This window comes from Phragmites australis, chromosome 22 (genome assembly GCF_958298935.1).
Source record: "Phragmites australis chromosome 22, lpPhrAust1.1, whole genome shotgun sequence".
Classification (NCBI taxonomy): Eukaryota; Viridiplantae; Streptophyta; class Magnoliopsida; order Poales; family Poaceae; genus Phragmites; species Phragmites australis.
This window is the reverse complement of record NC_084942.1, coordinates 8778792-8802405: the sequence shown is the minus strand read 5'-3', so window position 1 is coordinate 8802405 and position 23614 is coordinate 8778792. Positions and strand designations below refer to the sequence as shown.

The following is a 23614-nucleotide window of genomic DNA, read 5'->3' as shown; positions in this document are numbered from 1 at the left end:
ATATTTGCATGTTGCAATAGGAGAACTTGATGTTGCAGCTATTCTTACACATGAAAACCAATTTGTTCTTGCATATGCATCCAATATTTTTGTTGTTGCAATTTGATGACTTCTTGTGCATTAGATTGGACAATTTGTTGTGCCCAAAAGGATTAGTTTGTTACCCCCTCCAACGGAGACGAGTTGCAAGCGGTGATTCTCTTGTTGTGGTGGAGATATTTGCAACTAAGCTGGAAATGATCAGACGGTTGGGTTGATCTTACAAACTATGTTATGAACATCGAACGATTGGGCGACTGTTCGACACCAACGCCTGGACCTCCGGGCGCTTCAAAAATTAAGTTCGAAATAATAAAAAAGTGTACGTTCAAGGTTCAAAAAACGTGCTTTTTTTTTTTTGAAGAAATTGATTGTACCTTCATGTGTTTCCATTTTCACATTTCTTCATGTGTCAATTTCGACAGAGTATAAAACAAAACAATTGACGAATAAATATTAAAACAAAGGAATGGCATGGCACGCTGTTGGGGGAAGAGCCTAGCCTACAAAGAAGCCTATGTAACAAAATAGTCCTTATAAAAGTTTAAGGGTCTCCTTGTATTGTTTGTACCCCACTAAAGACTGAAGTGAAAGATTTATCTATCCTCACCACTATATAAAGGACCCAAGAGATCAAAGGCATGGGGGCTGATTCCTCTCATCTTCACTCTTTGTCTGGAATGAACCCCATCGGCTAGTGTAGATTGAAATTATTTCAACAGTTGATGCCGTCCGTGTAGATTCGATTCCAAAGAGTGAGGAGGCCTTCGGACTAGGCAGGCTTTGCATCGCACTCGTGGGCCTTCGGACCAGGTGGGCTTCACACCGCGCGCATGAGCCGCGCGTGGGCCTTTCTTTGGACCAGGCAAGCTTCGCACGACGCTCGTGGGCCTTTGGACCAGGCCTTCGACCTTTACACCAGCTCTTCGACAAGCTCCTTTCGACTGGCGAAGGATGGGGCTTATCCCTTATATACCGAAGGTTTTTATCCTTCAATACTGCATTTTATTCTAATGCTAAAGTATATGCTCTTCGATTGCACCTTGCGTGCATCTATTTCACACACGCACCAAAGACGGGGTAAGAGTGCCTGCCCCCGCACCATAGGCAATTCACGCCTTCGGATTATAGAAGACGGGGGCTAAGAGTGCCTGTCCTCGCTCCGAATGCCAAACAATCATTCGGATCATAAACAAGATGGGCTAAGAGTGCCTGCCCCTACTCCAAAGGTCAAACAATCCTTCGAAACATAAACAATACGGGAGCTAAGAGTGTCAGCCCACACCAAAGTCAAAACAGATCTTCGAAGAGGAAAAACTCGAAGTGTTGCTCAACCTCATATAGGCTACGCACCTTCGCAGGAAAAAGTTGAGGTATTGCTCGTCCTTGCGAGAGGCAATGAACTCTAGCAGAAAGAAATAGTCAAAGTGTCAAATATTTGCACTTTCCATGTATTGCATTACATGAACACATCAAATGACTACCCATATGCATGTGCTGAAGTTTTTTACTTTCTACACACATGCATTAAGGGCCTCGACTGTCCATTGCAGAGGCTGAAAATTCATTGCAGCGGCTAAGGGCCGAGGGGTTTGTGGACCACCTCTCCTGCCTGACCCTAGGCTTCGCCTCCGACACGCCATCGCCAGTATCCGGACGAAGTATCTCTAGAGCCGAGCAGGAGCTAAGGGCCAAGGGAGTCGCAGACCACCTCTCCCGCCTGGTCCTCGGCTTCGCCTCCGACACGCCGTCACCAGGCTCCAGACGGAGTACCTCCGGAGCCAGGTAGAGGCTAAGTGCTCCGGAGCCGGGCAGCGGCTAAGGGCCGAGGGGGTCGCGGACCACCTCTCCCGCCTGGCCCTCGACTTCGCCTCTGACACGCCGTCGCCAAGCTCTGGACAGAGTACCTCCGGAGCCGGGTAGCGGCTAAGGGCCGAGGGGATCGCAAACCACCTCTCCCGCCTGGCCCTTGGTTTCGCCTCCGACACGCCGTCGCCAGGCTCCGGACGAAGTACCTCCAGAGCCGGGAAGCGGCTAAGGGCCGAGGGGGTCGCGGACCACCTCTCCCGCCTGGCCCTCGGCTTCACCTCTGACACACCATCGCCAGGCTCCGGACGGAGTACCTCCGGAGCCGGGCAACGGCTAAGGGTCGAGGGGGTCGCGGACCACCTCTCACGCCTGGCCCTCGGCTTCGCCTCCGACACGCTGTTGCCAGGCTCCGGACGGAGTACCTCTGGGGCCGGACAGCGGGTAAGGGCCGAGGGGGGAGCCCTGGTCCTATAAATAGGAGCCCTGGTCGCCTGGGCGGGAGGGATGAGCTAGACGGTAGAAAGATACAGAGGTGAAAGAACACCCAGTCACGCTGTGATACTCCCCCCAGATCGACCCATTTTTTCTACCATCAATACATTTGTGGTGTTCCTTTCTCTTAAATTTCGTCTCCAAGCTTGAGTCTCCTCCTTAGATGAAACTCTCGCCGTACTTGCTAGGGGAAGATGAACTCCTGTGCCAACAGCTGCATTGTGTAAAAACATTTCAAAATGCCGCACTCTCGGTCATGAGCAAGCTTCTGTCTATTTGCAGCAGTCGTAGAGTTACAAATGTGGTTTGGTATGGTTGAGATGTTGAGATTGTTTGTTATAGATGTTACTGCTATGGTTCCTTTTACATTATGTTCAGTTGATATTTATAGGCTAGTTTGTTATTTTGGTTAAGTATAGATGCTCACACATGTTTATATCAATTTTGTTTTTGCATATGAATTTACTAACCATGTGGCCGTATTCTTGCTAACATCCCAATGCATTATCCTTGGAGTCGGGCTATTTATAAGTGTCCATTATGAATTAAGACTTGCGAGTATCTTCGTACTCAGCTGCTCTACAGGTTTTGCAGGTGAGGAGGAGTTAGTTTTTGGCTACTTCACGCCTGTCGATGTGAGTGGTGGGAATGAGTAGTGCATCCTACTCTTGGATGTCGCGCGTTCGAGGTGAAGCCTAAGGGCATATGACTTCACCCATCTTTTATTGTCTTTAGCTTTTGTTTCTGTTGCGTGGTTTCTTTTGTTGGTTAGGAGTTGAGCAAGTTTTATCTCCTCCTAACTCTCTTTTGTTGTAAACTGTACTAACTTGGTGTGTGCTTAAGAACTTATAATATAATATTAATTACTCGCTCTTTCTTAAACTTTGTTGTGATGTTCCATGTTGGAAGGCATGTGTTCTGATCTTGGGCACAAAACACGTGCCGATACTACTAGAGTGGTATTCTGATTAATTGTTGAACTCATGATTAAGAAAATAATTGACTTAATGATTAATTAGAATATTATTTGGATAATTTCTCACATGGTGAGATGGCCATTGTAAAGTCTTTGTAGTGATTTTCTGGCTGCACACATTGGAAGTGTGTAAGTGTTTGATCAGCACGAGCATAATGGATAATTATGACTTGTGGGTAAATGTAGAACCTCATATGATTAGAACTTGATGGTTTGGTCGATTTGGTCAATCATAGTGGTAGGAACCATGATTGAGAATTTGGAAGGTTGGTTAAGTTAAGATGGTTAGAATCTTAAAGTAGTTGTTTATTTATTGTTATTCATTTAACTGTTACTTGGTTTCTAAATATTTTTACATAAATGTAGTTTTATCCAAAAGAGCTATAATGCCATAGTGTTGTCAAGACTTCATATGCATATTATTTCCTCACTCTTACTAACACCAAACACTTAGATGGAGAAGGTATTGAGGAGTTCGCTGAAGATGGATCATTCTAAGTTATTATCTATGTCGGTTTGCCTATGGAGTCGTCGTGAAGGATTAGAGTCTACGTAGTTCCGCTGTAATTTTATTTAGATCGATCTAAATAAATATTTATCTATAAAATCACTATGTGTTAATTGATTCATAGGCTTAGCACCTATGTGTGTATATATATATAGATACATAGGAAAACTAGTCTGTACTCTCGGGAGTACAGACTCCGGTTAGATCCATAGTTGATCTTATTATAACTAAAGTATATACTACTTTCTGAGATGTATATACTACTTTTTAAGATATACATAACTCAGAAAGTAGTATATATTTCAGTTATAATAGGATCAACTATAGATCAAACCAAGAGTATATACTTTAGTTTTCATATATATATATATATGGAGAGAGCGTGCATATGAATACTACTTTGAAGGAGAGGAAGGTAGAGTATTGATGATAGTGTTTTTGTCCATGTACGCACATATTTCTTCCTTCTGCCTCCTCAGATTGCTGAACTCCATGGTGCACTTGAGGTGACACCCCATCTCGTGTTTGCCGCGGTGAGCAGAGAGGTTACTGTTGGTAGTAGCTGTGTAGCCAATTCTCCTTGACACAATAATGTAAGCTAATGACGTTCATGGTGACCTCAATATGAGGATAGAGGAGGAACCATTTATTCAGTGAGCGAGTAATTGATAGTTTTATCTACCACAATAGGTGAACCCTCCGGTAGAGAGGACTTATTACAACTCAGGTATGCATTCTGGCTAGCGAACCTGCAAGGGTCAACTCTAGTGCGACAACACATTTGCTTTCATTTGGCAATAGAATTGGAGAACTACACTTTTGGAATAGGACAAAATTAGTAAATAACCAACATCTTAAATCTTCTTCTATATCGTTCATTCACCGTTTACACTCTAATTTATATTATTGCAATACTAATGTAGTGTGTATGCGATGTGTTTGTACTTTTGGTTTAGTTTGTTGCGCGAGTTTTCCCTAACTAATATTTTTAGATAGGTCCCTACTATTCTCGAGGCAAGACCAATGGCACGATTTCATATCTCAGTTCATCACGTCATGGTAGCAACCGATGTGCCATCATGATTCTGTCGTTGCTAGGATTTCCCCGTGCCCACATCCAAGTGTAGAGAGGTTTGGTGGGTGATTTATTCCATGCCCTTGGGTGGGGATCAGGTGCTCCGCTAGATTATTGGCGGGATTGATTCACACATAAAATTCCGTCTCCTATTGCCAAACAAGGCCTGGGGAGGAAGGGAGGGGGCAGGAACAGAACAGGGTTCAACTTTTCATATGAGCTGTTCTATCACAGGTGATGGATGGCTGAGATCTCCCAGATCTACCAAACTCGTGTTTTTTATATTATTATAGATAAATTGATTGTCAAAGAAGTAAGTCGCATGTATCTAGCAAGTTTTCCGATAAGTTACTTTTTTTAATCACTTAAGTTGCTCTTATGTATTATCCAAAATTACTAGTTGCAAAACAAAGTATTGCTATGCCTTCAAAACATAGGTAATAGGAATCATTTCGTTTGGCTAGACGAATAGGGCACAATGATGCAAACGAAATATGAAGCTGGCACTCAGTTTAGAAATAATGATCTAGTAGCAACAAAAGCGATAAACAAGTGCATAGCGTTGGTCGGTATCAAGTCGGAAGTGCATAGCGTTGGTGATGTAATTACAAAAGGGATAAACGAATTTAGATATAGTACTAGAAATATAGCACGCCGTTGGCGTGCCATATGACCTATGAGCAAACAAAATATTATCTTATATAACCCGTGAGCAACAAAATATAATCTTTTAATAAGCATAAAATAAATTGGATAAACATGTTATGATAGATGGTACGAAAATATTACCAACTTAGAATACAACAACACCAATATTATACAGATGTTCCTGATGCTTTGTACCAATACTATAGGACGCTTTCACAATCAGTGATGCTTGCACAATAATGTTTTTTTCAGCTAAATATCTAGTGTGAGATAATACCAGCAAGACTGACGTACAGGAAGAACGAATCTGTATGAATAGCAAGTGAAATACTGAGAGCCGATTTTTCTAACTAAATGTCTACACATAGTGATAGTGTTCATGTCAAAAGCTATTAATGCATGCATATCTCATAATCATTATTTGATAAAATTTGGCAAAAGAAAAAATGTTAATAGGCACCATCATTTGTTCTCAGAAAGTAAGATCCGAATTACTCCTTGTATGTACCATGAGGACGACCAGTGAATATATAAGAAGGGAGAACATTCCTAGAAACAACTGCCAATCTTTGGTAGAGCTGCTGCATACAAAGAAACAAATTATGTCGTAGATCTCCTGCATGAACGGGAGCACGAGGTGGAGCCAGCATAGGAGGCTGAAGCACTCCTTGTGCTGTGAGCGGTAGAACGCCCGTGTGGCTCTATCCCGCCCTCTAGCATTTCCATGAACAGCTGGAGTGCATGGTCAGTGTCTCCATTGCTCCTGTAGATATTGATCATGCCTGTGTAGCTTCACTTGTCGGGCTTGGAGACGTCACGGCACTCTGGATCCTTCATCTCGTTGAACAACTGCTCGGCCTCAACCATGAGCCCAACATCAGCGCACTTGCTCAACAATGCGTTGTAGAGGATGCTACTGGCTGGCAGCTTCTTCTCTCTCATTTGCTCCCAGAGCTGGAGCGCATTGCGGACCCATCGTGTCCTCCCTTAGATCTTTGTGAGCATGGTGAGCATGCGATCGTTGGGCTCGATGCACTAGGCCGGTCATTTCATCGAACAGGTTGCGCGCAAGGCCGAGCTTGCCAGTCTTGCCCAACGCCTCGAGCAGCACATTGTAGACAAAGATGCTAGCATCTCCTTGAAGACGAACTGGATGCCCTTGTAGTCATCAGCCTCGCTGAACAGCTTGGCGAGGACGGCGAAGGAGATGTGTTTGAGCTTCCATTTGCTGCCCCTGGCGCGGTCGAAGAGCTCGAGCACCTCCTCCTTCATGCCGAGCTGCGCGTAGACGTTGAGCACGACGGAGTAGGTGACCTCGTCGGGGAGGACGTCGACGACGGCGTACAAGCGCTCGAACCACTCGACGGCCTTGGCGGCGAACTGCTAGCACCGGTGCGCGGCAGTGATGAGGGTGGAGTAAGTGATGTTGTCGAGCAGCATGCCACATCGAGCATGTCGAGTGCGAGTTGATCGGCGTTCAGCCATTGGCGCGGAAAGACTTAAGAGCGGTGTTGAAGAAGATGGTGTCAAGCGGGAAGACGTCATGGGGGAGCGCACGGAGCCAATGGAGGAGGGAGAGAGATTTGCGCCAAGGGGTAGAGGTAATTGAGGAGTAGGAGCACGTCGGAGGGGGAGGGCGGGAACGAGGCTGCAGGAAGCAAGAATAGAGGGTGGCAGCGAGGTCGGCGTCCTTCGGGAGGGCGTGGATGGTGCGGAGGAGTGGCTGGAGAAGGGCGGAGGAGGGGTACACGGAGGGGGAGTGGCGGCGGTGGCGCCGGAGCGAGAGAACGATGGGCTTGGCTGGAGGGTTTGGCCCATGTGGGCTCTGGGGTGGGGTGGTTGGCTGGCGTCGACACAGGCAGAGGAGGGGCCGGGGAGGCGACGACTGGTATTGAGGATTGAGGCGCGGGCAAAGTGGCGGGGATTGAGGCAAAGAGAGGAGCTGGTGCGCGGGAGGCGACGATGCGCGTCGGTGAGGGAGGCGGAGGGTGCGCGCGGGAGGAGAGGATGCACACCGGTGTGGGAGACGGATCGAGAGAGTTCGAGGAGGACGACGACGACCGGCGACCGCGTTCGCACGAGAGACAATCCTGACCATTTATTTTGCATCCAATGGATGATAAAAAAAATCGATGATGTGGCCACGCTCTTATGCAAGGGATGCGATCAGATTGAGATTTGTAAGAGATTACGTGGAGCAACAACCCAGAATATACTATAATGGCTAAATCTGGTCCGGGTGATTCAGACCCCTAAAAACACCCAATTCTTTTCTTCACCATGTTCTTTCCACAAGTGCGATAAGAAAGATTCATGAGTTTTTTAACCCGCCAAACCACACCTGAATTTGTTTTCATACTTACTATTACAGTTTCGTTAACGTTGAAGTTACAAGCAATTATTTCAATGTAATATTAAAGTATCATCATTTGTAAATTAATACTTGCCTTCGTAAATCAAATATGTTCAAGTGTTTTTAGTCGCAAAAACAAATGACTGTTGAGCTAATTCCGTTAGTTATATCAAATCTAAGCTGTTAATTGCAGATATAATGGCTCATAATTCTGACACTATAGGACTTTAAGAAATAATACGGAACAATCCTGAATATCGCTGCTCAATCGAAAGGACGTGCTGCCGTTGGGCCACATTGTATACGGCTCCGACCGGGCCGGACCAGTCCCCATATCCTTATGGAGCACATACAACCCACGGACCCCTAACTCCTTCCCCGAGTTTTTTTATTTTTATAATTTTTCGGGGCAACATTTGTAGAAAATAAACGTCTTCCGTCCTTAAAAGAGCTGCAGCCCTCTCAGAGACGGTAAGGAGTGCAACGGTGGTAGGGTCACCTTTTACCGCCATCTGAAAGAGCGGATAGGGCGTAACAGTCCTTTGAGAGGCGGGTAGGTAGCAACCGTCCACTGAGGGGGCAGGTAGATTACAACCGCCCTCTCATAGGGTGGGTAGGTCCCACTCTGGGTTTTTTAATTGTACATTTGTATATTGCTCAATATTTGAAATTGATATGTTGCAAAATCGGAATTAAAATGGTTAAAAAGTGGCCAATACGGCAAAATGGGGAGGCGATATTTTAGAAAATATGGATCGCTGTACATATGTCGATATTTTAAACTAGTTTACGTGTTGTTAGGAGGATACAATATCAATATTTGTAAATAAATTATATATGTGAAGCACTCACAACATATTACACGACAATGAGGTTACAAACGGTGACAAACATAAGATTATACATACGGTGGAAAACATTACAGTGGACTGTAACCATGAAGACACGACGACAAAAAAAAGTGGCATGTACGGTTCGCATAAAAACCTACTTAATAATGCACTGCTCCTAATCATAACATGTCTTAGGGAGTGGAAACATGCCGAGTTACATTAGATACTCTCTACTGAGTGCATCTAGGATATCTGCCTTTTTGCAGGGCATCGGGACCTGCCGTCTTAGCACGATGGGCCGTCTCCCGCTTCCTTGCCCTCTCAGCTTCGCGGGCCTAAGCCGCAGTATGGTCCTGCGTTGTCTTCCTCATGCGCTCTTCTTCCTGCCGCTTTAGGCGTAGTTCCTCTTACTGTTGCTCGTACTCCCGGCGTGCGTAAGCTTCCCTCCTCCACCACATGATCATGTCGACCCACCGCTTCTGGTATTCATTTTTCTCAATATCAAGCCATTCAATAAAGTCACAGATATGTAGAGGAGACTGGACAAATAGAACAAGATGAGAGATTAGTAAAACGGTGCGTGAAATCGGGAATGATGTGGCTGATCTTTGTCGCTATACTGGTGGGTACTCATATAGTCCATGTTGAGGCTTGTCGTATTGGTAGTTGGCACACATGAAGAATCGTAGGCCATAGGTGTTGTCCTGGGACTCGCGAAGCCTACAACGGTCACCATAGAAGCACATTGGTGGTTCGACCCCCTGGGGATGAAAATCCCTAAATGTTTCTTGGGTGGGCTTGGTGGAGCTAAGGAAGACATTGCAGTTGAGAGAACTGAGAAATGAGTGGTGTATCCATGCATGAAGGTGGGGTTATTTATGGTGGCGGAGGGCAGGAGCATTGAATTTCCTCTTGAAGAAAGGAGTGGGTGTAAGGGCTTGGGGCAGAGCATTGGATTCCCTCTTGAAGAATGAAAAAGTTGTGGCATTGATACTGGGCAGAGATTCCATATGTTAAGATACATGTGTTGTCATTTAATTTTTGGTAAAAGCTCTCCCATGTTGTCACTTCTTGTCTATAGCCTGCGCAAGGACAAATGTACTGTTGTTTCATAGTTAAAGTTGAGTGATGCGGTCAATTCATGTCTGCAGATTACGTCAGGACAGAGGTGATGTCATTTAATGGTTAAAGTTGATTCGTATGGTCACTTCGTGACTAAAGCTAGACTCCCGATAGAGTTTTCGAGTGGTCACTTCGTGTATAAGTAGCTTTGTAAGAAATACTTGTCTAGGTCTGTCGTGAACGGTTCATACATACGCGAGGATGATAGAAAGTAGTGTATGGTCATGTTGGATTAAGAAATGCAGCTAGCGTGCGGTCACATTGGAATAAGAAATGCAGTTATGACATGGTAAGTAGACCATAGAGATTAGACGCATCCGAATATGTAAGAATAGCTTGCGAATCGAAGATGCATATGTAAGTTACAAAAGCAAATGTACAATTCTACTACTGTCTCCCCTGCTAACGTTGGCCGTTCCCACCATCATGGTCCCGGTGCCGCTGCCGCTGGTTGGCCCTCACGTGGACCCTAGAGTAGGTCAGGGCATCAGGTGCACCAACCTGCCTGGTAGGACTAGTACGGATCAAAGGTGTCAAGGCCTCCTCTTGGGTGTGTTGCGTCCGAAGTGGAGCACTAGGTAGCTGGGACTGCTGGAAGACGTCATAGTCTGGTGTGCCCTAGAAGAAGTCCCTCACGAGGTCGAATGGGGAGTCTAGCCCAGGCTCATCCTCCTGGCTCGGGTATGAAGACTGCAAAGATTCCGCTGGTGTCCATGTGTACTGGCTGGAGGGGCCTACGAACAGATAAATTTATTAGATACGAAAAATGTGCAAATGAAAGTATTTGTATAAAATGCACTATTGTACCTATGTGGTATGCAGGTGCAGCAGTAGATGGCCAGGCATGCGTGAAGTAGTAGGGGTCGAACGCTGGTGGTGGAATCGGTCGAGGTGCAGCTGAAGACGGCCCGGCCTTATCTCCAAAGTAACATGTGGACAATATTAGATATACTATTGAATATATTAAATACGGCAATGTAGTGTCGCCCAGTACCTGTGTGGCCTGTGAGTGGTGAGGGTGTCGGCACTGAGCTCGGTCTAGGTGGCAGCGTCAAGACGTGTGTAGGTGCACCTAATATTTGTTTCAAATTAATGCATCAGTAACAAATGAATATCTTTAAACGCCGTGCGTATGAAATATCCATACATATTGGGTCTGGGCCTGTAGGTCATGGTACAGGGGGCCGTGTGGGTGCCGACCCCGGTGGACGGTGTTGCACATCAGACCTTTTGGACGACTCTGCGTGGACCCCACTCGACCTGGGAGGCGCCCCGACGACGTCTGCGGTGGACCGGCAAGAGGTAAGCTTCAGGGCCCGCGCGGTCTTTTCGAAAACCCACTTGACAAACCCCGCTACATCCGCCGCATTAAGCTGCACCCCTTGCCTGAGGCGGTCCATGGTTCCAACTGCGTCCCTATAGATATCATAAATGATATCAGCATGTGGAAACAAACAAGAAATGAGAATTTCAGTTTATAGTCGTTGTTACGCGAGTATATGGTACTAAAATAAGATGTAAATTACACATACAGCTAATACAGCATCCTCGTCCCAATGGCCCGGGTAGGCCTTCATAGTCGATGAGACGTGGGGCCGGACAACCTCTAGGGTGAAGGTGACCCGTGTACGTGTATGTGGCACGTACCACCGCATGTACTCTTCGAAGCTCCGCTCGTCGAATGGACGCACCTCCTCCACGACATCCTTAAGGGCTTGGGCCCATGCTGGGACGTATGGCGCCAAGCGATCTGCCCAGAGGTTGCCACCCAGCTGTCCCTTTCGTGTATACCTGCAAGTAAACCACATTAAATAGACTGACAATGAGACGAATGTTACGAATTATTTACTTGATTATAGTTACCTATGCACGTAGCCTGGAACCGTGCGAATGTTGACAAGGGGGAAAGCCTGGTAGCACCCGAACTGTCGCATGACGTGGTGGGGTGAGTACTCCTCGACAAAGATGTCGAAGACGAGCGGTGTCTTCATAAGCCAGTACTCCTCGTCGCGGGTACACAACGAAGACAGGCCTAAAGATGCACGGCCTTGGATGGACAAGTAGCTGTACAGGGTCCATACAACGTCGTCTAGACGAAGTCGGTCGAACTATGACTGAAAAAGCTCATACACGCTATGGGCCTGCTCATGCACCCAGTGCGGCTGTGTGAGAAACATAGTCAGAATCCAGAACAAAAACATGTGAGAAGTAAAGCATTCAAAAATTATGTATGTACCCAGCGTCGACACCATAGCGAGGCCATGGTGGTCCCGTCCTCCTCGGGCTCGCTGTATCATTCCTCAGGGTACGGGGAGCGGTCCACAACTAGCCGACCTATCGCAAACTGCTCGTAAGACCACAGCTGCAGCAGTAGTGGGCACCCAGCAAAAGTGGCTAGTGGCTTCTTTTTCGTGCATGCGTCGCACAACGCCTGATATGTCACAACAAAGACAGCAGATGCCCAACTCAACTGTGGTGCCTCATCGCCCTCCGCATCGTTATCAACCTCGTGTACGGAACAAGGGTCCTCGACACTAGTGGCCTTGGGCGCTGGTGAACATAACCCAGCCAAACAGCTAAAGCAGGTAGGCCTCCAAATACCTCGACACCGAGTACATGCCGGTCGCCGGGTGCATGTACGCAGGCTACAAGTATTGCAAGTGATAATAATAAAAATATCTGGGAACTCGAAAAGTAAATGAGAAGTTCAATTGGAAGGTATTTGAAACTGTAGGATCCACTTCTTCGTCTGCCCTTGTGGATTGGACAAGAACTCAGGCACGTAGGGGGGTGCGTCATCTGTACGTTGAACAGGGGTGAAGCGCTGATGCATGACGTTCTTCCAGTCAGCATCCATGTCGATGACTCCAACGGCAGCTCCCGCGCAAGGTAAGCCTAACAGGTAGGCTACGTCCTGCAATGTCGGAGTCATCTCGCCGCAGGGGAGGTGGAAAGTATGGGTCTCAGGCCTCCATCGGTCAACCAGGTCTGCTGTTAGTGAGCGATCAAAATAGAATCATCTCCCCACTTCCTCGGGGTTCTCCATCGCTCGGGCCTCCACCAAACGACAAAGCGGTATGAGTCCCGATTTTGCCAACTTGCACCATTGGCAATAGAAATAAACTAGGGGATGCAATACATAAATAGATCGGCACATGCGTATCTAAATAGCGACATACCAGTACTTCCAACGATCATCGATCGTAAGTAGCTCTCCAGGGCCACGTGGTCGGAATACCCCTAACTCCGTCTGGTGCACGGCGGACAAGAAGTTGTGGTGTCTCTTGTCCACTGCAAGGTCAAGAAGCTCGAGGGTCGGAGGGTGCGCTATATCTGCATTAAAACCACATGTACATTAATATATTGCAGCATGTAGACAACAAAAATATATATTGAATCGAAATATAAATTGCAACTACATATACATGAATAATATGTACAGTCTGTTACATGAAAATATGCACATAGTTACGTGAACAGAACAACATATTACATACATGTACGAAAAATTACATGAATATATTGCGACATGTAGGTACAAATGTAAGGTCCAAATGCAACAGAGAGAACTAAAGCTATTACCGTACAAATATAACAGCAAGTTACGCTAAATACATTCACACTAAATCGCGGTTATGTACTCACTTACACAACAGGTGCATTTTTCGGACAATACTTGTACGTGTGACTTGTTTCATTGCACTGGCTGCATCGTTTCACCCTTGGACCCGCCTCGAATTCATCCATATCGTTGCGAATCCGGCGAGTTTGTCGACGTCCCGGTGCGTTCTGGTACGTACAAATGCATGACCCACTCCTAAGCACGCACTCTCTTGCACATGCCGCTCACGTCTTCCACCCCTACAACCCTTATCCCGGTACAGGATACTGAACCTGTGCTCCACAGTCCCCTCTTGATTAACGCGGTGCATGTGTGTCTTCTTTGTAGCCTTCTCCATATACTCAAATAGCATCCATCTATAAAGCATACGGTTATCTTCCATTACCTTCGAAGCAACTGCGTACCGATCAATAAAGTACCTGCAAGTCACATGCATAATACCTTCTACAATTCTAACGAGTGGGAGGGACCACATACCCTGCATGACCCAGTTATAGACCTCAGCAAGATTTATTGTCATTATCCCATACATTGCCCACCACTGTCGTACAGCAAAGCCCATTTTTCATTTGACTCATTACGTATTCACTACGAAAAGTTGCTAATAGCTGACCCTGACCTTCTTACTATCTGAGGAGTATCTGTTGGGAGAGGTCCAAGAACTATCGGTTCATCACATGTGGCTACTATCTCAGCTGTCTGTTTCATAGTTAGTTTGTCTAGTCTTGCCCATAGGGTATTGAACTTTCTTTGCTGGTTTTGACTGCACAATTTCTTGAAAAGCTTCATGAAGTCTTTGTTTTTGAACTATATGTAAAAACTCGCACCCATATGACGCATGCACCACCTGCTCTTCAAGTCAGGCCATTTTGCTGTAACACACCGTCGAACACTCCCATATTGCATATCCAGTAAAGACTATCATGAATCAAACAATCATCTGGCCGGTCCAGAACGATAGCATGCTTCACCCACTCAATGAACCAATACCTGCTATCTCCGTTCTCACTCTCCACAAAGGCAAATCCTAGTGGCAGGACTTGGTTGTTCCCGTCGACCCCAATTGCAGACAATATCTGTCCTTTATACTTCCCAGTGAGGAACGTCCCGTCCAGGCAAATGATGGGTCGACAGTGCCGAAATGCTTTGATGGTTGCCGCGAATGCAAAGAAAGCATGCTACAATACTCATTTCCCACTGTACTCCACATCTGTTGAGGGGTAATGCTTGATGTCATAGTAACTTCTAGGGTTTCTTCCACATATTGTGACTAATTGACGAGATAGATTGTGATATGAATCTTCATATGTCCCGAACCTCATCTCAATAGCCTTCTGTTTCGCCCTCCATACATTCACGTAGTTTATTGTATACTGGAACATTTGCTTAATAGCACGGATTATTGATCGTGGCTCATACTTTAAGTTATCCATAATCTCCCCATACATAACATTGGCAATAAAAACAGATGACAAGTTTCGGTGGGTGAACTCTATTTTCTCAATGTGATAATTATGCTCCCTGACTATTGAGCATTGCCAATAGTCTACCCACTTCCCCCCTGAATACGTACACCCGCCAAGGACATTTAGGCACCAAACACTTCACATCGTACTCCATTTTACTCAACTTAACAATCTTGAACTGCTACTGAAGAGACAATGACCAGAATTTAACTGCATCAATAATAGACTCCTTTGTAGGGTACATAGCACCCTGAGACACCTCATTCTCACGATACTCCCACGGTGTCTGATCAGCCTCACTAACCACCAGCTTCGAAAAATCCTGATTCCTCCACTCTGCAGGAACAGGAGCATTTCCCTCCTCGTCAGATGAATCCTCATTGGCAACTGCTTCCTCCAACTCTTGATCCTCAAACTCCATCTCTTCAATTATGCTAGGGATGTGCTCTCCCTTATCGGCTACACCCCTCGGTTGCATCTCAGGCATATCCCTAACATCTTGCCTGGCCCCGACATTTACCGGGTCTGATTCATCTACTACTGTCTAACTTGTTCCCGCTACTGTTTTCACAGAGTTTATCTCTGTTGGATCCTTCTGGTACGCCTTAGCTAACAAACGAGAGGGAGCCCACGGTCACATGACATATCTACATACTGCCTCCAAGTAGATGTCGCATCGATCAGGACAAGCTCGCCAAAGTAGCCCTGATTAGCATGGCTTAGGACAGCTCTCAGCTTAAGATCATGTTGCTGCGGATCCAGTTGAAAATACCGCATCAGCCACTTGCACACACCCACAATGGTCTTCTCATTGGCTTACTTGATGACATGACGAAACCCAAAAAGATCTATACCGTTATGATCATAACTAATTTGACCTTCACCATAATATATCTGAAAATATAATTTATCTGTCATCCCTGGAAACATCCGAAATATATCCAATGTTAATATCGGCAAACTATATTTCTGATTATCGAAAAAAAATTACCGACACCGATTATCGCCTAACAATAGGTTCTTCAATATTGCCCTAAGCAAACTAACTACAATTATTACTAACATCATTATTCTGTACAATCTAGATATTCGAAACTAACATACTAAAAATATTATTATGTATTTAATAGCTATCCTACCCTGTCGTAATTAATATTGATAATATACTACAAAATATAGCATTTTTTAAACCCTTAACCAAAGGTCATACCGCTAAACCCTAAATCTAATGGTACTTTACTCACTAACAAAAATATGAGTATAAAATAAATTACCGAAAAATACTTTTCAAAATCCACCGATCGAAAACAATAAGACTTCACCGTGCTATCTCCCTCTCCTCTCCTCTCCTCTTCTCTCCTTTTCTCTTTTTTAAATAAAATAAGGATTTTTCCTCAATTTATCGAATTATATAGAGGAGGGAGGAGGGGAGGGGGTGCGGGCCTGACCTCTAACCACCTCTAAGAGGATGGCAAGGGGCCTAACTGCCCTATCAGAGGGCGGTAAGGGTGGCGGGCACAGGGATTCCTCGTACCCGCCCTCTGAGAGGGTGGTTAGACCATCCGCCTTTTCGGAGGACGATAAGAGGTGGCTTTGCCACTGCTGTGACACTCCTTACCGTCTTCTGAGAGGACGGCAGTCCTTTTAGAAAGAAGGTGGTAGACGTCTATTTTTTAAATATCGACTCGAGAAATCTATTTATTTTTAAATTTTTAATGAAAAAATATAAAAATAAAAATAAAAACTCCTCCTTCCCGTGCTCCTGGCCGCCCCCTCACCAGGCCACCACCGCGCCCTTCTTCCACCGGCACTCTGCCTCTGCTCGTGGTCCTCCTCGTCGGCGTGGTGCGGAGATCCATCCCATCCATCCGGACTCGGATCGATTCCTGCTTTCGCTGGTAAGGAAGATCGCCACCTTGCTCGGATCGATGGATCGTCCTTCTTGTTCTGTGGAATCTTTCCGCTGCTGCGAGCCCTCAAGTCTTTCGCTCTGGTACGGATGGGCAAATCCATCCTATTTATTGCTGATTTGTTTGCTGCACGGGTGGGGAACTCCCCAGCCCAGCCCAGTGCTAACCTAGCTTTGCTTTCCTTCACTGGGGCACAGACGCTCGGTCGTCCTCCCCCAGCCGGCCGCCGCACTCCCGCAGATGCCCAAGGAGCGCTCGGAGCACCCGCTTTCGTAGTTCCCTTGCCTTGCCTTGCGCCGGCGGTGCCCATAGATCCATCGACGCCGTCTCCAGCAGCGAGCCTCCGATCCCCGGCAGCGCGCGAAGCAGCGGCGGCGGCGCGCTCTTTCTTCCCCATCTTGCACTTCTGTCGCGTCTCCTCTCGTCTCGTTGGTAAGGAAGCCCTACCCTAGCCTACACTAGTAGTAATCGATCCTCCTCCCTTCTACTGATTGATTGATTAATTTTCTTGGTAACTGAGGATGGACGTAGCAGCAGCAGCTTGCTTGGGTCGTTTCGTTTTGTTCTGCAAGCAAAATCATCCCCTTTTCTCCGCTCGCTCGTCGAATTCAGATCTTTTTTGCCCGGATCCAATCCAATCTATCCATCCACCCATCTGATTTGCTTGCGTACTGCTAGGGTGGGGCTACTACGAACTAACTTCACAGGCGTACTCCAGTGAATTTTGGGCCCCTGGTATGAACTAGAGCTTCTTTAGAAATGATTCTTTCATCAATTTAGAAAAAAAAAAGATGCTGATAGACCATGGATGGATTCATGGTGTCTGAAACACATTGTGCATTGGTCTAGTATCCTCCTCCTCCTCATAATAATAATAATAATAATAATAATAATGATGATGATGATGATGATGATGATGATGATGATGATGATGATGATGATGATGATGATGTAGTATCCAGTCTCCAGTGACTTTTAACAGCAATTTATTTCTTCCAGTCTGTATTTGTTTCTGCTTGTTTGCCTACCCATGGGCAACCCGTGGGTTTCGGGTACCAGTGGGCACGGGCACGGCATGAAATTTTGCTCATCAGCCTTCGCGGGCATAGGTTGGGTAAGAAATTCGGGTGTCGGGTCGGGTACAGATCTGCTTCGTTTGTACCCAACCCAACCCATTGCCATCCCTAGCTAAGCATAGCTCTGTTCCTTTGTCTAAAATGGCAATGCAATGCTGCCCCTTTTCTTGAGTGAGGAAGCTATTTACCATTTTACATAAAAAAAACAAAGCATTTTTCTCTTGCGGTGATTAGTTGACTACGCGAGTAAGTAGTTTGATATGAGGTCTGTGTGCTTTCATTGTTGATTCAGTACGGTTTATTCTTTCAGTGTGCACTGCCGAATTAGATTCCTAGCTAGGTATTATCTTCACTGTCTTCCACATCTTGGCCAGCCTTCAGCCTTTGTATGTTTGTGTCGATTGTGCTTTTTGTTTTCTTCCAGTCCAGGGATAGCACAAGAGCCATATGTGAACTTGGTTGTTGGTTTCGCCCTTTATGTTGTTTCATGAATCCATATTTGAGTTTGTTAGCCTGCATATTTTGGTGATTGTCGATGAAACATTTCTAGGGTTCAAGGATTGTGCATTGTTCGCAATGGTCCATATTTGAAATTTCAGTTATGATTTTGCAAGGTTTGGTTCTTGATGCTAGAAATAGGTGTAGTTTGGGCATGTACAATGGGTGCTTATGTAGAAAAACTGGTCTTTTTGCCACATAGGATTGAAAGGGTGCTTAAAAGGTTGATTTGTTGCTTAGTTCAACTTTGATGCTTCCTTGCTGCTCCGCATGCAGTAACTGCCTTGGTTGCTTTGGCCAAGGCATGGGGCTGAGTTCTGGTGCATGGAGAGATGCATGGAAGCACATGAGTGGAAAATTTATTGAGCTACAATTGCATGCATGATTCATGAGATAGTCAGGGTCATCAATTCCTGAGGCGAGCTCACCTAGCACATGAACAAGAAGAAACTTAAAGAGCAATGAGAAATTATTGAGGGTAGAGGATGCTTTATACAAGTTAAAGAGTTATGTTATAACCTCATGGATAACAAAGTGCATCATTCCAAAAATAATTGAATAGGGAATGTGGGTTAACAAGGCAATTGAACCTTTGGCACCTGTAAAAAATTGCTCGCATTGGAGGAGAAACTTTTAAACAAGTGCTTCATGATGTGGCAATAATCTCTCTCTTCAAGCACCCACATATAATCACCTTGCATTGTACATGCCCCTATGTTTTACTTTTGAGCCTGATCCAACTGAGAGGGGTACTTCTAAAGGGGAAATGTCTCCCATAGTGCTACTACTTCTGCGTTTTGCAAACATATCACTTTTAGTTTCATCCTCGCCCAAATACCAGTTAGAAAACTTGCCCATTTGCCATTTTAGACATATTTACCTGTCCCATCTTTTCGGGTCTCCACTACACCTCATCCTTTGCCCAAATATGATGTTATCTGTTGTGATTTTTGTATTCACTAGAACAACAGATGAAAGTATCTGATGCCAATCATAATAATTTCAAAATAAGCTGACGGAAACATATTAATATAAAGAAAATAATAAGCTTAAATAATGCTTGTATTACATTATTAGCTCTCAGAACTGCAGTTTCCTAAATTGCAGTATGAAAAGCAACTGTCAGCAGCAAACTGCAATAAGAAGGACAAAGCAGACATCATGTTTTCTAAATCTACATGTGCATCCATATGTTTGAATGATCTTCCATTTAAATATCTTCATTGTTTGCTGATTCTGAACTCTTTTTTATTCTGCACCTGTATTTTCCTGATTTCACCTGTTAACAGTCAGGTCTCATGATTTATATGTGCAGTGAAGACTCCAGGCCAGAATGGCAATGACTTGGACAAGAGGGTTAGGGCATGGCGTTGTTCTGAGGCATGCGGCTCAATTGGTAGAGAGTAGAGGCCTTGCAATTGCAAGCAAGGCAAAGAAGGGTGGAAAAGGTGGTGCAGCTGATGCTGCCAAAACTCCTGCACTCACCAAAGAGCTTAAGAGTACAACAGTGTTTGGGGCAAATATCCTCAAGGAGGGTTCTGATCCGAAAATTCAACCAGATTCTGAGTACCCCGACTGGCTGTGGCACCTGCTTGACAAGCGTCCTGTGCTAAGTGAGCTGCGGAGGAAAGATCCCAAAACACTCCCTTATGAAGACCTAAAACGTTTCGTCAAGTTGGACAACCGATCTCGGATCAAGGAAAACAATGCTCTCACTGCTAAGAACTGACCTGGAGAGTCCCAAGATAGTAACAACAAGACCTATCTTATTGTCTGTTTTTATTCAGATATTTACTATAGGACATGATGTTTTGGTAATAACATAGTGACTTGGAACATTAAAATGTTTGGAGCTGCTTGGCTTGGTGCTATTATAGGCAGCTTGTGGCACCATCATGCTTCTGCTTTGTCTTGCCAAGATGTAGCTTCTGCTTTTCATGTCCAGTGCTGTAGCAAATTTCAAGTTCCATGGTTCTGCGAGATTATCAGGGAATCCAAGGTTGGTTGGTATTTCACAGTTGAAACTTGTTAGCAGGACATAAATATGTCCAAATGGGATTTTCATTGGCTGCTTTTGTCAATTGAGTCTTATCTGTATGAGACTATCCCATTGCTAAATGCTTTCCTGGTATTTCTGCAATAGACTAAGTTCAGTCCCTGATGTTCTTAGCTAATCGGTTTTGTATGGCTGCGTCAAGTTTGATCGCCATCCCTGTTCATTCCAAACATTAGATATGCCCGGTGCCCAAGTTCACGTTATTTCATTTGTGTGAATATTTTGCGCTTGCAAAAATATTTTGACTCAACAAAATCTTCCAACCAACATTTCCAGGTCCAGGTGTTTAAATTGTTATGTTCGTAGTTCAGGTCAGGTTTTGAGAATAAACGAGGAATTTCACTGTCGGGTCTGGCATCAGGATTCAGGAGCAGGCCCGGCAGCATCGGCACCAGAGCGCTCCGCTTGTACAAGTGCTTGCACCTCCTGGTTGAAAGCAGCCATGGCATCCTTCATGCTCTGAGTTGATCCACCAGGAATGGTGTCTTTTGAGTTGCTTGAGCCTTGGCATTCACCTTTTCTTTCTCCAAGCATGACTTAAATTTCATCGTAATTTTTCTTCATTTTCATGATTTACCTAATCAGACATAGAGAAATAGGTTGCGATATAAATCATTGACGATTCTTCATTTTGATGCATCATGCCTTTTATAATCATAAGACGTTAAATAGTTATTCAGTTGTTTTCGGTTAACAAGGAGTACCAATTGAATGTATGTTCTTATTCCTATGACAAAACACAAACTGAAAAGCATACCTAGGGAATAATAGTGGGATTAGATGCTTGAGCCGACACATTATGGCACTTGTTGGGACTGACATTTGCTACTAAGACCACATAACTAATTAAAGAACTGGCTAGCAGAATAATGAAAACAAAATTAGTGCAGTGGAGTCCTGAAGGCCTTGCTGTTTGATAGGTCATAGGTGAGGTGGAGATAAAACTCAATGTGCTTGGTATGTCGACGTTGAACTAGGTTTGAAGACATGTATGCGGCACTCACGAACAAAAGATGAAGTGAGAGGATGCTGAGTTAACATAAGTATAAGAAACTAACTAGCTAAGTGTCCGTGCGTTACAACAAAAACATAAATATTAGACATAGTAACTTAAAGTACAAACTCAATGTATGAATATGTAATTGTGTCATAGGAGCGTCGCCGAACAATTACGTCTAGAGCGATGCCGTAGTTTAATTTTAAATGGGATCCGAAAAAAGAAAAGATTATCCGTTAATTTCCTTCCTAATTTATTTATTTATTTTTATTAGTAAAACGGGTCTTATATCTGTAGCCAGTAATTAAACAAAGAGGCTAGAGGGCAAAGGTGGACGATAAAAGTGGGTAAACTATCCGAATTCAAAGGTTTTTTTATTAGTTGGGAAGAGATTAGCAGTAAGAGGTGATACGGGAACAACTCGTGTTTTATACAGCAAAGATTAATGTCAGCTTCTAAGGAGGTAAGCATAAATTGTCAGTTAAACTAGTTAAACCTAGGAAAATGATTTAAATCTATGTCAGGTAGATTTAGTTGTTGTCTGTATGCAGCTAATGAGACCCATGCTACGTAATTAAAGTGTATGTACATTTGGAATATCTGAAGACAGAATAGCGATATCTCTGCTCAACTGCTGTACTATTGCAGTGGAAAAGTTAGAACACAGTTAGATATAGCTCAATGACTGTAAGCCTATGTAATTCAAGGCTCAAGCTCGAGGGTACAGCTAATGGAACTACAGGCATGTGGTTAGCTAGTCAGGAATCACCGCAGGCATTGAAGGTGAAGTACTTATGCTTTTTAGATTTGGATGAAGCAGTTAGTTAGATATATAATTGCAGGAGTTGTAAAGCAGAAACTTACTTCAACCGGTAAAGATTCCTGTAAGAAATTATATTTCACGGCATAGCACAATGTCTCGTCAAAATCAACTGGATTGTTAGGATTAGCTGCAAAGAACCCAACACGCCTTATATTGTTCGAGTGAGTTGTTCGGCTTCAATTTACGCACTAGAAGTTGAACTATGCTTTCAGTTAAAAAAAAAAAAAGTTGAACTATGCTTTCAGTTAAGAAAAAAAAGTTGAACTATGCTTTCAGTTAAAAAAAAAAGTTGAACTATGCACGGGATTGCAAGCCAAACAAACCAACTTAGGCTTCTCAACAACTGAGCCGAGCTCTCATTCCACCTTGTTAGTCTTAACGAGCCGAGCCAAATCAGTGTCCAAGAGAGCTTTAACGAGCCGAGCCTTAACAAGATCAGCCCCTACAGACAAGCCCTAAATGCCCGACCTGACAAGAATAATGGAAAGTTTATTGTACAGTGCAATGTTTCCTTTAGGTTGTAAGTACTAGTTGTTGGGAAACATTGTTAATAAAGCTTGATCGTTGTACCAATCGATGGACTATACATTGATTGGTGCTACAAACACCATTGATGGAAACATGCAAATCTTTTTGCCGACACTATCTGATTGATGCTACGTGGACCAGTGCCGAATTACAACACAGCTAATCTATGCTGAGCCTGATGGATCTTTCTTAAAGACAGAGCCGGAGGTGTGTACTAGAATCCAGCTGCCAAATCTTGCCATGACACAAATGTTGTACAATTCTCAAGCCTAAAGCATACTTAAATATCGAAATGCTGTACAACTACAACTCTCAAGCCTAATGCATACTTAAATATGATTAATGTCGCTCATCATATCACAAGTATTGCTGAGTAGTAAATCGTTCTTTTTGTGTCAATGACATGTGGCCTCTGGCTTCACATATCATCCTAATATTTGATGTATTTTGTTCTTCGACCAAATATAAGAACGTATTGTTTTGTAATGAAGTTTCCTAATAGTAGTTCTTTTGTTTTTGAGCGAGGGTAGTACTTTAATGTCACCTAGACCATGCTTACTCCAAATGGTTTTCTACAAGTATTTCACCGTTCAATTTAAAAAATCAAGCAACTGACGTTATTGGAAAGACTGGAACCAGATGCCTTACGGATTGCACTCTCGAAAATTTAGTTTTCAAAACCGTAGTGTTAAATCTGGAAGAAAATAGAGATCAAATGAAATCGAGAGTTGGAGAACCTACCAGAAATTGTCAACAATGTCAAATTGCGAAGGTGTTCCTGTC

At 44.4% G+C, this 23614-nt stretch overlaps 1 protein-coding gene and 1 pseudogene across 3 annotated transcripts; one reads left to right on the top strand and one right to left on the bottom strand.

Annotated features, from left to right (window-relative positions):
- Nucleotides 1–6136: 6136 nt before the first annotated feature.
- LOC133904507 (pentatricopeptide repeat-containing protein At5g46580, chloroplastic-like) lies at nt 6137–17250 on the bottom strand (annotated as a pseudogene).
- Nucleotides 16689–20425, top strand: LOC133905265 (large ribosomal subunit protein mL54-like). Of its 3 annotated transcripts, none has more exons than XM_062347008.1 (3): nt 16690–16841; nt 17051–17285; nt 19743–20425. In XM_062347008.1, the coding sequence occupies exon 3, from the start codon at nt 19761–19763 to the stop codon at nt 20154–20156; it is 396 nt and encodes a 131-aa protein (XP_062202992.1). In that variant the 5' UTR covers nt 16690–16841; nt 17051–17285; nt 19743–19760; the 3' UTR covers nt 20157–20425. The 3 variants fall into 3 exon arrangements, with proteins under 3 accessions (XP_062202990.1, XP_062202992.1, XP_062202991.1); XM_062347007.1 differs by having other exon boundaries at nt 16699–16936; XM_062347006.1 differs by lacking the exon at nt 17051–17285 and having other exon boundaries at nt 16689–16841.
- The last annotated feature ends 3189 nt before the right edge of the window (nt 20426–23614 follow it).

Coding starts and splice junctions, on each gene's coding strand:
- LOC133905265 (XM_062347006.1), top strand. CDS start 19,761: ATGGCAATGACTTGGACAAGAGGGTTAGGGCATGGCGTTGTTCTGAGG.